Source organism: Channa argus, chromosome 3 (genome assembly GCF_033026475.1).
Source record: "Channa argus isolate prfri chromosome 3, Channa argus male v1.0, whole genome shotgun sequence".
Taxonomy (NCBI): Eukaryota; Metazoa; Chordata; class Actinopteri; order Anabantiformes; family Channidae; genus Channa; species Channa argus.
The window spans coordinates 21,758,277-21,772,999 of NC_090199.1; the positions used below are offsets into that span (position 1 = coordinate 21,758,277).

General features: G+C 40.4%; 2 protein-coding genes across 2 annotated transcripts; one reads left to right on the plus strand and one right to left on the minus strand.

Annotated features, from left to right (window-relative positions):
• Positions 1-6,328: 6,328 nt before the first annotated feature.
• Positions 6,329-9,292, plus strand: tekt4 (tektin 4). Its single transcript, XM_067497878.1, has 7 exons — positions 6,329-7,353; positions 7,866-7,936; positions 8,019-8,162; positions 8,237-8,323; positions 8,453-8,588; positions 8,660-8,814; positions 8,928-9,292. Exons 1-7 carry the CDS (start codon positions 6,820-6,822, stop codon positions 9,139-9,141), a joined length of 1,341 nt encoding a protein of 446 aa, XP_067353979.1. The 5' UTR covers positions 6,329-6,819; the 3' UTR covers positions 9,142-9,292.
• Positions 9,293-10,466: 1,174 nt separating this feature from the next.
• On the minus strand, positions 10,467-14,633 carry LOC137123225 (polymeric immunoglobulin receptor-like). Its single transcript, XM_067496611.1, has 4 exons — positions 14,573-14,633; positions 12,998-13,318; positions 11,581-11,901; positions 10,467-11,162 (listed from the first exon to the last, which is right to left on the minus strand). The coding sequence occupies exons 1-4, from the start codon at positions 14,631-14,633 to the stop codon at positions 11,017-11,019; spliced, it is 849 nt and encodes a 282-aa protein (XP_067352712.1). The 3' UTR covers positions 10,467-11,016.
• Positions 14,634-14,723: the final 90 nt, after the last annotated feature.

The following is a 14,723-nucleotide window of genomic DNA, read 5'->3' on the forward strand; positions in this document are numbered from 1 at the left end:
TGATTTGTTTCACCCTGTCCTGTTAAACCCTGCTCTCCCCAGTGTTCTCTGCTGGTTCTTATTATGTGTTAGAACGCTGTCTGCATTCGTCACAAGTTTGTATCCTGCCTGATCCCTGTCCAGACTCTGTCAAGGTTTTCGGTCTATGGTTTGGTCTCTTCTTGTTACGTGGTTTAGTTGTTCCTAGTTATTTGGTTTGGTTATTTCTTGTTATAGTGGTTTGTTCTCCTTTGTTAGGTTTGCATTAATTTATTAGTTTATTTATTTACTTTACCCTGTTCCCTGTATTAGTTACCCATGTTAATTTCCCATTGCCTCTAGTTTAGTTTGTTTAAGTTTTATTCCCTTCTGTCTATTCCTGTTTAGTTCATTTGTCCCTGTTAATTTACCCTCTTACCTGTGTATTAGAATTAGTTAAGCTCTAGTCTGGTAGGGTGAGTGCACCCTGCCTTGTGTTAGTCTTGTACGTGTGCACCCGGTTGTTTGAATAGCTGTTCTAGCCTGTCGGTTGCCCTGTATGTGTTTAGTTAATTGTTTTGTTACCTTTAGTTCAGTAAGTTCTTTACCCTCCTCCTGTTGAGTGATTTTTACTTGTGTTAACCCTCCTGTTTCTTTATAAATAAATACCCTTTTCTTTATACCTCCTCTTGCCATCTCCTTACTTGGGTCCTTTCTAAAATATTATACTAACCGTAACATTTCGTATTGTAACCATAGCTTCTATAATTGCGCAGCTCTCTGGCTTTTTGGGCCCCACTAGTACTGAAGGAAAAAGGTCAGCTTGAGGGAAGAAGTGGTGTGACTGCAGTGATAAAGGCCCACTCACTATGCTGCTTCGTTATGCTACAGCCAAAGGGCTGCGCAACATAGAAAAGAACAGCAGTTTGACTTTTAGCAAATCTGCTAATTGTTTGTATTTTCCGGTCCACGGTTTTATGTTCTGCAGGACTTTGCAATACAGTTGTCACAACTGTGCTTTGTATGAAATTGTGATTTAGTACAGGTGGTTTAATATGCAGTTTAATAACTATTGTGTAAAATAACTGAATAATCACAAAAGGTTTATGTAGAAATTCTCCTTAACTATACAGTAGATAAATGATAATCAGTTTATTGGATGTTCGCATTACCTTTACATCATCAAGTATTTGAACAGAAACATAATGTCCTCTGTTGATTTACAAACATGATTGTGTCTGGCCAGATATTGGCATTGGGGACTGTTTGTAACTTTTAAAAAAATCTAATTAGTAGTTTGTATATCAACTTCCTGTGATGGTAGTTACATTTTAGACCTCACTTTTCCCTATTGCATTTCCCCTCTTGTTTGAAATTGTCTGCTCCACTATGCCTTGCATTGCACCTCATACTGTAGACATTTGAGCCAGGCGATGCAGATCATGATCACAGGTAACAGGATCTGATTCCTTTAAGTAGGAAGAGAATTAATTGGAAATTAAGTTGTAATTAAAACTATGATCACTATATTTGTGATGACAGAGAAACACGTCTTCATGGCGATCCTCATTTTAGTCCAGAATGTTGGATCTAAAACTAAAAACTTTTTTTTTTTTTTTTTTTAAAGTAAGGGCTGTTTATTTAGGAAGCCTAGAATGGTCTACAGTCCACTGCCCAATCTGCTTACAATACTGTGAAGTTTCCTTAGATTTTCAGCCTCCACACCCGATTTAAAAATGAGTCCAATGTAAAGGGTGCAAGGATTCATAACATAGGTAGAAAAGTGCTATGTAAGTGCAGACCATTTACCATAAAGCAGTGGTCCATCGATTACACAGTGGGTGATGTGTTTTTGATCGTGATTAGTTAACATCCCTTCTGGGAAAACATTGTGGTTTCAATTACATTTCTTAGGAAAACGCAATCAAGTTTGCAGTTTACTTGTATAGGAAAGTAATTTTTAAGAGGCGGTGTTTGCCAATACAGTATAATTTTGAATTGAATAAAGTACCTCAAAGTTGAACTCAACTACAGTAATACAGAGAAAGTGAACGATAGCTTTATTAGCTCAATCCCCCCACACAGAACAAAGCCTCTTTAAAAAAAATGCAATGACCCCTTTATCAAAAAATATCTAATATATGCAAATTAAAATTAATTGTCTTGGATATTGAGTGGATATTGATTGTAGACTGTGGATATGACTATTGACTGAGGCCAAAAATACAAATCAGAAGACCCCTTCTGGAAAGAAGGTTCAAAGACAGATCCCAGATCCTCTGATGTCTAAGGGTGTGGCAGGAACTGAAAATGTCCAAGCCCGGTAGAAATTGGGGAGGGTTACATCAGGAAAGACTACAGGTTTTAGCCAGAAATTCTCATTTGCCATGAGTTATTCTAACAGCTGCACAGTGATGAGTGTTCATGTTTCTAGTCTTTGTGCATGATGGTGAGTAACACGTGAATATTAATCCAACTCTTGCAGTCTCACTGTGTCCTGAAGGTCTGGTAAATTTACCACAGAATATGGTTGCCATGTGTCATGTTCTTCACGACGAGGTCATGAGGTGTTCCGGAATATGCAAATTAATATTTGAAATGATTTAAATAAATACGCTCATGTAAAATGACTTCTTCTTTTCCTTTCGGCTGCTCCCTTTCAGGGGTCGCCATAGCGAATCATGTGCCTCCATCTAACTCTATCCTCTGCATCCTCTTCACTCACACCAACTAACTTCATGTCCTCCCTCACTACATCCATAAATCTCCTCTTTGGTCTTCCTCTAGACCTCCTGCCTGGCAGCTCCAACCTCAGCATCCTTCTACCGATATATTCACAGTTTCTCCTCTGAACATGTCCAAACCACCTCAATCTGGCCTCTCTGACTTTATCTCCAAAACATCTAACATGAGCTGTCCCTCTGATGTACTCATTCCTGATCCTGTCCATCCTCGTCACTCCCAAAGAGAACCTCAACATCTTAAGCTCTGCTACCTCCAGCTCTGCCTCCTGTCTTTTCTTCAGTGCCACTGTCTCTAAGCCGAACAACATTGCTGGTCTCACCACCGTCTTGAACACCTTTCCTTTCATTCTCGCTGATACTCTTTTATCACACAACACACCTGACACTTTTCTCCACCCGTTCCAACCTGCCTGCACTCGCCTCTTCACCTCTTTTCCACACTCACCGTTGCTCTGAACCGTTGACCCTAAATACTTAAAGTGCTGCACCTTCTTCACCTCTGCTCCCTGTAACCTCACCATTCCACCTGGGTCCCTTTCATTTTCCTCGTTCATCAACTCTTCAAAGTACTCCTTCCATCTTCCCATCACACTCCTGGCACCTGTCAATACATTTCCATCCTTATCTTTAATCACCCTAACCTGCTGCACATCCTTTCCATCTCTATCTCTTTGTCTGGCCAACCTGTACAAATCCACCTCAAGTCCTCATATGCTCTTTGTTTGGCCTTTGCCACCTCTATCTTCACCTTACGCTGTATCTCCCTGTACTCCTGTCTACTCTCTTCAGTCCTCTCAGTGTCCCACTTCTTCTTAGCTAACCTCTTTCTCTGTATACACTCCTGAACTTCCTCGTTCCACCACCAAGTCTCCTTGTCCACTTTCCTCTTTCCAGATGACACATCTAGTACCCTCCTACCTGTCTCCCTGATCAAATTAGCTGTAGTAGTCCAGTCATCTGGAAGCACCTCCAAACCACCCAGAGTCTGTCTCAGCTCCTCCCTGAAAACTAAACGACATTCTTCCTTTTTCAACTTCCACCACTTCGTCCTCTGCTCTGCCTTAGTCCTCCTTATCTTCCTCACCACCAGCATCATTTTACACACCACCATCCTGTGTTGTCTGGCTACACTCTCCCCTACCAATGCTTTACAGTCACGGATCTCTTTCAGATTACAACTTCTACACAAGATGTAGTCTACCTGAGTGCTTCTCCCTCCGCTCTTGTACGTCACCCTATGTTCCTGCCTCTTCTGAAAGAAAGTGTTTACTACAGCCATTTCCATCCTCTTTGCAAAGTCAACCACCATCTGACCTTCTGCGTTCCTGTCCTGAACACCAAACCTGCCCATAACAGTCTCATCACCTCTGTTCCCTTCACCTACATGCCCATTGAAATCTGCACCAATGACAACTCTCTCACCTCTGGGGATGCTCTGCATCATTTCATCTAACTCACTCCAGAATTTCTCCTTCTCTTCTAACTCACATCCTACCTGTGGGGCATAACCACTCACAACATTGAACATCACCCCTTCAACTTCCAGCTTCAGACTCATCAACCTGTCTGATACTCTTTTCACCTCTAGAACATTCCTCACAAAATCCTCTTTCAATATAACTCCTACTCCATTTCTCTTCCTATCTGACCCATGGTAAAACAACTTGAACCCTGCTCCTAAGCTTCTAGCCTTGCTACCTTTCCACCTGGTCTCCTGGACACACAGTATGTCCACCTTCCTTCTCTGCATCATGTCGATCAACTCCCTAGCCTTCCCTGTCATAGTACCAACATTCAAAGTCCCTACTGTCAGTCCTACATTCTTAGCTTTCCTCTTCTCTCTCTGCCTACGAACAAACCTTCCTCCTCTTCTTCTTGGTCTTTGACCAACAGTAGTCCAATTTCCACCAGTACCCTGTAGGTCAACAGCACCGGTGGCGGTCGTTGTTAACCCGGGCCCCGACCGATCCGGTATGGAAGTCTTTGTCACGATTCGCATGTTTGATTTGGCATGTGTTTTACGTCGGATGCCCTTCCTGCCACAACCCTCTGCATTTATCCAGACTTGGGACTGGCACAAGAAGACACTGGCTTGTGCCCCCTTGCGGTTGCATTACGCTCATGTAAAATGACTAAAAGGGAATATCTATGATATGTGAACAGGTTTGAGTCAGCAACTGAAAATCATCACATTATGTTTCAAATAAGTCAAACAATACAAGCATACTGGACATTTCTTCTGAAGAACCTGGCCATTCTGCACCTAGAAATTATATTTTTATACATATTTGCATTGCGCCAGATTACATTGATTGATGGGCGACTGTGTCGAGGGACGTAGAACTCTCGTCCACCAATCCTCCAATTGCTGGTTTGACACCCGGCTCCTCCAGTCACACGTTGAAGCATCCTTGAGCAAGACACTGAACCCCAAGTTAGTTGCTCCCGGTGAGCATTGGCCAGCTGCATAGCAACTGCCCCATTAGTGTGTGTGTGTGTGTGTGTGTGTGTGTGTGTGTGTGTGTGTGTGTGTGTGTGTGTGTGTGTGATTGTGATTGTGAGTGCGAATGGGTGAATGAGCAGCAGTGTAAAGCGCTTTGAGTATCAATAGGTAGAAAAGCGTTATATAAGCACAGAACATTGGTTTCAAAAGTTAAAAAGGTGATGAGTTAATGTAAATAGATATCACCAGAGTGCAGAGAATGTGTTTAAAGGATTTTAGTATAATTCCACCTGTATCTTGAGTGTACAGTTACTGGTAAACAGTATCCTAGCAAACATCCACACCATGAAGAAAAAAGAACCCTCCAACAAACTTAATGAAAAGGTTTTTGAAAAGCACCAGTCAGGGGACAGATTCAAGGACATTTGCACTCAACAACTTTTGAAGTAGAGTACATTCGTTATTAAGAAATGGAGGGAGGACGTCCTCAAAAGTGACTGTGCACCTACAGTATGACGCCCTGTAAAGAGTTACAAGTTTCAAATCAAATAGGAGAGACTGTGTATGCAATAAGTATTGCCTGGATTCTTCAGCAGTCGAAGATGTATGCATAGGCCCCGTTTTCCATGGACTGAGGTTGGACCAAAAGGGAAACAGGAAAAAATAATTCATTGAAACTATGGAGGGATTTTATATCCATATCTGCCAGTGTCTTTTATTGTTTGCTTTATCACTGATTACCACTTGCTGTGGGCCCCTGACCATGTTCTGCACCTCAAGCTGTTGCTGTACAGAGTTTGCAAAGAACTAATGAATAGAACCTGTATCAAGTTCACTTATTAAAGATTTGTTTGGAACATTTAGACCCATTTTCAGTCTGACCATCTGGAGAATTATTGTTTTAATTATCGCGTGGTGAGTGGTTTATTAGACTGTGCTTAAATGCAACATTGTCTGCATCATTACAACAAGCTTGAAACATCTCATAACAGAAGTAGCCTACATAAAGGGATCATGGTGCAAGATTGGTTACAGCACCAAGCGCTGCACCCTCATCTGGACCCCCACTCTCCCAGCTGGCCGGGGGGCAGTTTGCATGTTCTACCTGTGCCTTTCTTGGCTTGACCGGTAACGATGTAAGGATGCATCTACGCAGAAGATCAAATCAACATCATTTAAATCAATCCACCAATTATCCTAAAACCCTAAGATAATGGCTAATTGGTGCTGGATTCAGTCCCGGCTGTCACTGGGCATAAAGCGGGGTACCGTTAGCGTTAGCCTGTTCATATCAATAACTTAGAATAATAAGAATAATATTGAATTGTCACATGAAATACAGTATTAATTGCCATTTGAAATACAAGCCCGACACGCTTCCATACACTTGACACTCACTTGATCACATGTTATATTAAGTATTTATTACAGAGTGTAATCTGAGTTTGTGGAGCCTGCAGCTTTTTATCTCATTATAACATGTCATTATCTCAGTAGCACTTGTCAGAACTGAGCCTGTTGGTGCTGCTCCTGCCGACGTGTCGCCAAGGCAACACCAAACAAACACACAGCTTCGTCTCTTTCAGGCTGTCGACACCGTGCATGACTGGCGCAGTATCTTCTGTCCGCTGAAAACGTTTGAAGTGCTTTTTCATGTGACTGAACTGTCAGAAAATGAGCTCTGAGGTGTTAGTGTCCCAGCCACTCTATGACAGCACAGCTGTGGCTCAGGGGGTCCCGGAGACAGAGCCTCCTGTGGAGCAGGAAGAGCCGGGGCTGCCGCAGGCATCAGGCTCCGATGTCGTGGGGTTCCGCTCCGCTAAATACAGCCCAGCTGAGTGGTTCTCCAACTACCACAGTATCCTCCGACAGGCCAGTAACGACAACCATGAAGCTCAGAGGATCCTGCTACACTCCAAGACTCTGTCCCAGACCACCGAGGCGGCCACACTAAATACCCAGGCTGAGGGAACACGTCTTCTTGGGGAAAGACTACAAGAGATCCACAGCTGGAAGTCCGAGCTGCAGCGGCACATCGAGAAGCTGCTGGCCGCCACCGAGTCACTACTGGCTCTGAAGACGCGGCTGGAGAAAGCGCTGGACGCTACCGAGCCTCCGTATGCCATCGCCACCGATAATCTGAACTGCAGGACGAGGAGACTAGGACCAGATCTGGTCAGAGACACCGTGGAAGAGGAGCTCCTGAAGGTGAAGATTGACTGCAAAACAATTCGCTTCTTTTTCTAAATAAAACAATAGAACTGGAACAGTTACGCCATTCATTAGTCAGTCCACAGTTCAGACAGTGATGATTTTGATGATTTCTCAAATGTCCATTGTCTCACTACAAAGATCTGATCTACTAATACTCATATATATGATAAATGTAGTCCATTAAAGAGCAGGTGGATGTGGGCTACCCGTTTTAGAATCGTGTTCATACTAATGTTTCTTTTACAGTATATGACATTAAACTTTAGTAAGTTTTGCCTGTTGGACTGTTGGTGGGACAGTAGGTCATGTCATGATGTCACCTTAGGTTCTAAGAAACAGGGATGAGAATTTTCACCCCCAAGGACTGACTGGTTAATCAGAAAAACTAGAAACATTAATAGTGGACATAATAATTAGTCATTGGTTGTATTTTGGTTGTGTGCTGAAATACTCTCACGATCAAGTGTCTAATACTGTAACCGCAGAGGGTTGTGTGTGCTTTACAGGAAGTGGACCTGATCCGAGGCGTCCAGGCTCTTCTGAAGAGAACTACAGCTCAGGTTGTCACTCAGATCAAGTGAGTGTTTACTGAAAGTTATACTGAATGACTGATTTACCTCACTTGAGGTGTGAACTGACCCTCCATTGATGTGTGCCAGGATGAACAGAGAGGCCAAGCAGATGTTAGAGCTGGACTGGTCTGATAAGTATGAGGCCTACAACTTGGATGACCACGCTGGAAGACACAGTAACATGAGCCCAGATACAATGCACCACCCAAGCTCAGCCACCATGCAAGATCAGTGAGTGGGATCCCATTAAAATTAGTTAATTGTCCTCTCACCTACTGCACTTACTGGCTTCTGCTCTGCTGCAGGGTGTGTAACCGCGCATCGTGGAAAAGGTTTACGCAGGACAACCTGAACAAGGCTTTTCGGGAGGAGCAGGCCACCAACAGTCTCAGGTCAGAGTGTGCTGCTGTTCAGACTGTCATGCTAATGACCTCTGATGTGATGAATGAAGCTGAATGTAACACCGTTGCAAAGTTTTTGAGGTTTTCAGTAAACTTAGTTAGGCTGTTTGTGTGTGCCAGACTGCTGGTGGAGCGAGTTCTGCAGGACACCACTGAGGATCTGCGAGTCCAGTGCTCCTGTGTAGACAAAGCCTTCAGCAAGCGCTGTGGGGAGCTCATAGAGTCCAAGACCCAGCTGGAGACAAAGCTTGCAAAAGTAGAGAGAGTGATTTTTTATTTGTTATTATTGATTGATTGAGTATCAGTTGTATGATCGTGTGTCTGTAGGTCTTGGAGCAGATAGGGGTCCAGGAGAGGAACATCATTGCTCTACAGAAGGCCATCCATAATAAAGAGGCTCCGCTGAGAGTTGCTCAGTCCAGACTTTACCTTCGCACCCTTAGACCCAACATGGAGCTCTGCAGGGATGAACCTCAACTCAGGTACACTCAGACACACATACACGCGCACGAAGAGATGAACATAGACACAGAAACAGAAAAAAAACAAATTCAAACGTTCTCTCTATCTCACTTTTGGGTGCCTGTGTCACTAGTTTGGAGGGGGAGGTGAGACAAATCGATGCTATTCTGACGTCTCTGCAGCAGCAGCTCAGTGAGGCCAGAGGCTCCCTGTCCCACCTGGAGGAGTCACGCGTGGCCCTGGAGAAGGACATTAACTGTAAAACCTACTCACTGTTCATTGACAGAGACAAGTGTATGACCCACCGCAAACGATACCCAACAATTTCACAACTGTCTGGATACTGAAGAGGATAGTGTAACAGTGTCTGTTGTCAGCTTTGCTGCTTTGTATTGTGCTGTGTCGTAGGAGCGTGAACATGAAGGCTTGAAGTTTAGCAGTAGAGAACAGAATCTCTTCTGTTGTTTTTCACTTTCATGATTAAAAACTGACAAATCATCCATTTTAATATTTTTTAGGAAACAATTCTGTTGTCTTGCTTTAATTCTCACTGATCTCTTTAAACTTCACACATAAATCACATAAATCCAACACCAACTTACACATTGCAGTAATTATTAGGTTACTTAGTCTTAGCTATATAATAACATTTTGTCTAAATTACGTTTTGTGTGGACTTGCTCTTTTCCTAGGTCACTAAACGTGGGCTGTAAATGACCCTAAAAATATTATTTCTTATCACTCAGTCCCACTGATCAGTCACAGCAGCTACCTGTCACTAAGTTAAGATTAGAAATTTTATACACACACACATACACACACACACACACACACACACACACAAACACAAAATGATTCAAATAAATCAAGAAATGGGTCTGGAAACGGTGTAATTACACAATTTAATTTAAATTGAGCAGACTGTGTGTATCAACATACTGTACAGTATAATTAATACACGGAGAAGCTCAGTGACAGAGAAATGGCCATTAGTGCAGCTTTGTTTAACAACAGAGAGGAAAAGAACTATTGCATATAGTTATATCATGTACAATGAAGAAGTACAGAAAATACAGCTGATGGTGGTTGTGCAACAGCTTTACACTGTTAATTCACGGATCGATTATGTGCACAATGATAATATTTATCTAAAGAATATTACACCCACAATAAGTATTATCGCAGGCTGCAAATGTTAGTCTCTCAGTTTCAGTTCTTGAATTGTGCAGCCTTACAAATTCCTTTTTAGCCTTTTTTCTTCAAGTCAACTTCTATTTAGAATTCTGCTTCTTATTAAATTACTTAACTTGCTTATGTAAAAATCAACAAAAACTAGAGGTGGTTAAAGCTCTCACATTGGTTGTGATGGAAATATATATATATATATATATATATATATATATATATATATATATATATATATACTCTTAGAACCTGGCGTCCACATGCGTGTACATCACATTTTGGGTTATATTTCCATAGTAGTTAATTCTACTTAACTGAGACCTCTTGGCCACATATATGGACACTTACACAAATTAGAGCTTTGGTCTTAAGAGGATATATATATATATATATATATATATATATATATATACGTATTTATATATACACGTATATATATGTATATATACGTGTATATATACGTGTGTGTGTGTGTGTGTATATATATATACACACACACACACACACACACACACGTATATATATGTATATGTATATATAACATTTTGTAAGAGCCAAAATTAAGCAAATATATCTAATTTACCAGCATGCTTTATAATCTAATAAAGTAACAAAAATCGGAAATACATAAATTTGGAAATACTTCATGGTTTCTTAATGAACAGAATTTATCAACATAGTTTGTTTAATTTCACAGTTAAATAGAATCTCTGCTTTTCTTTGTCTTACATTATTATATTATTGTCAGTTTCTCTTTATATATTTTGTAAACACACTTTTTTGACTATTTTTGGCTTTTATTGTCTTTTCTTGGTACACCTTTTATCTTCCACTTTAAATTGCATTAATTTGTTCAAAAAGTGCTCTATAAATCAAGTTTTGGTTGATTTTATTGATTCATTGATACATTATAGTAAATGAAATATCTTTGGTGAACAGTCTGATGAACGGATAAAATGAGCTCTTAGATAAAATCTAAAAGTGAGTAGCACTTACTGTTTGATTTGCATTTTAAATGGCACCCACAAGAACAATCTTTACATTTTGAGCCACACTAATAGTAAAATCATGTGTATGATGTTCATTCTGTCCCATACAGTCACAGCAATGTTTTTTTCTCTTACATCATCCAAAAATGAATTTTGTTTCACTTCTGTGGTGTTCATTTGGTTGTCTTCGGCTCCTGGAGAATCACAGAAAAATAAAGGACATTACAGTTTCTCTCTGTGTGTGTGTGTGTGTGTGTGTGTGTGTGTGTGTGGCTGTACATTGCAAGGACCAGTTATCCATATCAGATCAGACTTGTTTCTCCTAATAAAAACTCGAATTCCTAAATGCTGCTTCAAACTGCTCTGATCACTTTAAGCATCTGTGCTCAGATCTGTCAGTCTATATCACCTAGATACAGTTTGATACATGTTGTTCTGTGAACTTCGTCTTCCAATATTTTTCTTGTGCAGATTTCACAATAGAAAATAACATTTTCTGCTCACCCAAAGAGCCAGTAAACCAATAAATCCAAGATTAAAATGCATCCACTTTCCCTTAACTCTCATGTAATCAGCAGCATTGCAGTTGCGTTGCTCTTTTCATATTCTTACCTACTGACAGTTGAATCTTGCTGTAGTTTCCAGCTCTCCACTGAGAGTCTGAACCACACCAGTATGTCCCAGCATCCTCTGCTTTAAGCTCTTTGATTGTCACAGAGAAAGAGCTGGAGGAGATGTCATCTTGCAGAGTGAACCTGTGCTCAGTCTGGTTTGAGCTGCTTGAACTCATCACCATATCTGTACAGTTTCTGTGACTGTCTCCCTTACAGAGGAACTTCCTGTTTGTCTTATGTTGTGGGGGATATGGACACTGCATAGTTAGTGGATGTCCCACGGTGCCGCTCAGTTGATTTGACTTCACACAGCACCACTCTGTTAGACAGGAGGGTTGACCAAAATTACTGAAGATTCCAAGACATATTTAAAACAATTAAAAACTAATCTAATCAAAATAATCAGGACTGTATGGGTGCGGCTTTAAGTGATTTTTCTGATAGTGACAGCTCTAAACATACATTAGATCTAAATGACTGAAAAAAGCACAGGGAAAGAAACAGAAATTATTCTTGTTAAACCAACAGAACATGTTTGAACTGAGGCCAACACATTTATCTAGTGACGCTGTGAAACCATATAACTCATAGTTTTCATATCCTGTTTTTACTAAAATAACATGAGATCTGTGGCCTCTCACTGCTAATCTGTTCGTGCTATCAAACCTGGACATCTGACCTATTAACCATCATACAACCAAGCAACATTTCTAGTATACTGTCACAAAATGTGCATATTATCGACTAACATTACTCATATATAATCTTTACTCTATTTAAATACACCGACTTGTGCGGAGAGGTACTGAATCATGGTTGATGGCTACTTACACAAACTAATTCAACAAGTGCAACTTGTTGTATATTCTTAAACACACATTTACATTTTTGCAACAATTTTTTTACAATTAAAACGTAAAATGTAAATGTGCTTTTTGTGTTTGGTAAATGATTTTGGTTGCATGCTAGATAAGTTGAGCAATAGGTGTTCCTGCAGACAGGAAACAGGAACACTTGCACACAAAATTGGCCTTGAGAAAACAAATCAAGTGAATCAATCGAGGACAGAAAAGTAACTGAATTATTTGGTGGAGGTAAAGCCAGCAGCAGCAGCAGCAGCAGCAGCAGCAGCAGTAGTAGTAGTAGAGGAACCAACGAAGCCAAACTGGACAGGAATAGAGTGTAAAGAACCAATGACCAGAGAACTGTTTCTCACAGTAGAAGGAAAAGTCCTCTCTTCATTGTATCACTTTAGCAGAGTCTTTGTCAAAAAGTAACAAAATGCAGTGTTTGGGGTCTGAAGGTAGTTAAAGTTATTAATATTTTAGATGCGCTCATTAGTCTTTATGCCCCAACCCTCCTAAAACAAAGACTCCAGGGCTGCTTTCATGTCCCAGTCTCTCCCAGCTACTCACCTTTGACTTCCAGATCAATGGCAGAGAAAACATCAAGGCCAGTGTTTCTCTGGACACCACAAAGATACGACCCAGAATCCTTTTGGGTCACACTGGTAATGGTCACTGTGAAGCTTGTAGACCTGTCATCAGTAAGACTGAACTGGCCATTTCGTCCTTTGTCAGAGGTGACTGCTGCCTGCTGCAGACATGTGGACGGCTGGTTTCCTCTGCAGATGGACTTCAGGTTGTTCTGGTACTGAGAGTCATATGGACAACTGATGGACACTGAACCTCCCTCATAACTTTGGACTTTGGTGGAACTGTCACAGCATCCGTTTTCTAATTACCAAAAGCAAAAGGAGCTGACAGGACCGTCACAGGCACAATCACAATTTTACAATAATATTCTTTTGGTGTATTGTTTTATTTTTTTGATTTCTAGAACATCAACAATTCTTTTTATAGTGTAGTAGCTTCATCTATGAGTAGCCTGCAGTTCAATTACAGTAAAACAAAACCATACCACCACAAAAAGTTTGAAATGAAACAATCAAGAAGTGTAAACTGCTGCTTTAATTTAAGGCTTTGCCCCATCGAGGAATCTTAAGAGCTCAAGGGCATTTGTGCAAACTAGGCCACAAAGGAAATGTCAGCAGTCTGTTTGGGGCTTGGCTCATCCAGAGACAGTGTCCACATTTAAAATCTGGAATCATACTGGAATACAAAGTCCTCACCAGGTTGTAGGGCTTGAAGGGTGAAGCAGATGTATAAGCTTGTAATGGTCTTCAAGGTCCTCACCTACATGTACACCAGGCACAAACTAAACAGATATATGAATTGATAATGAGTTGCAATGTTTCTAGTCCTAATCCAACTGTAGATATCTGAAATTGCATTTTGACTGGTCATAATACAAATGGTGGATATTAGTAATGACATTAGTATTAGTCACATTGTATTTTTAGATAATTAAAATTATAGGGATTTCTGGATTGTTTCTTTCTTGGGTCACCTGCTGTATCTGAATTCAACTATGTGTTGTGTATTTTAACAGGGAGTTTTTTCTAAATGTGTTGGATGTGACGTTAAATATAATGTATGTAAATAACATGTTTGATGGTAATAGTAAATAATAATGAACTGTAATAATGATTCATTCCACTAGAGTGAGCTGTTACAACAACTGTCACATCTTACAGTTACTGTCTTCAACCATAAAAGCAGTAAAAATATTTAAGAGGTAAATTATTATTAGTAAATTAAAGAGTTAGTTATAACAATGTGACTTATTTAATATTTAGAGCATAGATATGTTTTATTAGAGTCATTAAATTAGATGACTTAAAAAGACACTTCTGCCACTTCTAAAGACTTTACAATGTCTTTCATGTCTTGTCTCTGTTGAACCACACTCAAGTCTACAAAAACAGGAAAATTGTAATATAAATAGCCTCAGATGAATAAAACTATAAAAATATTGCCAAATTACACACTTCACTGTGCACTTAATGCAAATTATTCACTGTATGATTTGTTTTATGTTATGTTTAAACTTAAAGTGTTACAACATTTAATCTTTCTTTGAATATTTGCCTTTAAAGGCTTGGCCATAATCCATCTCTTTTCTTGGAGAGTTCCAGCGAGGTGGTGCCATGACTAAGATCATTACAAAACTTCACTCAAAGAGACAGAGGTCATGCACACAGATCCAGTCTTACTGCAGATGTACTGGGGCTGTGTGTGT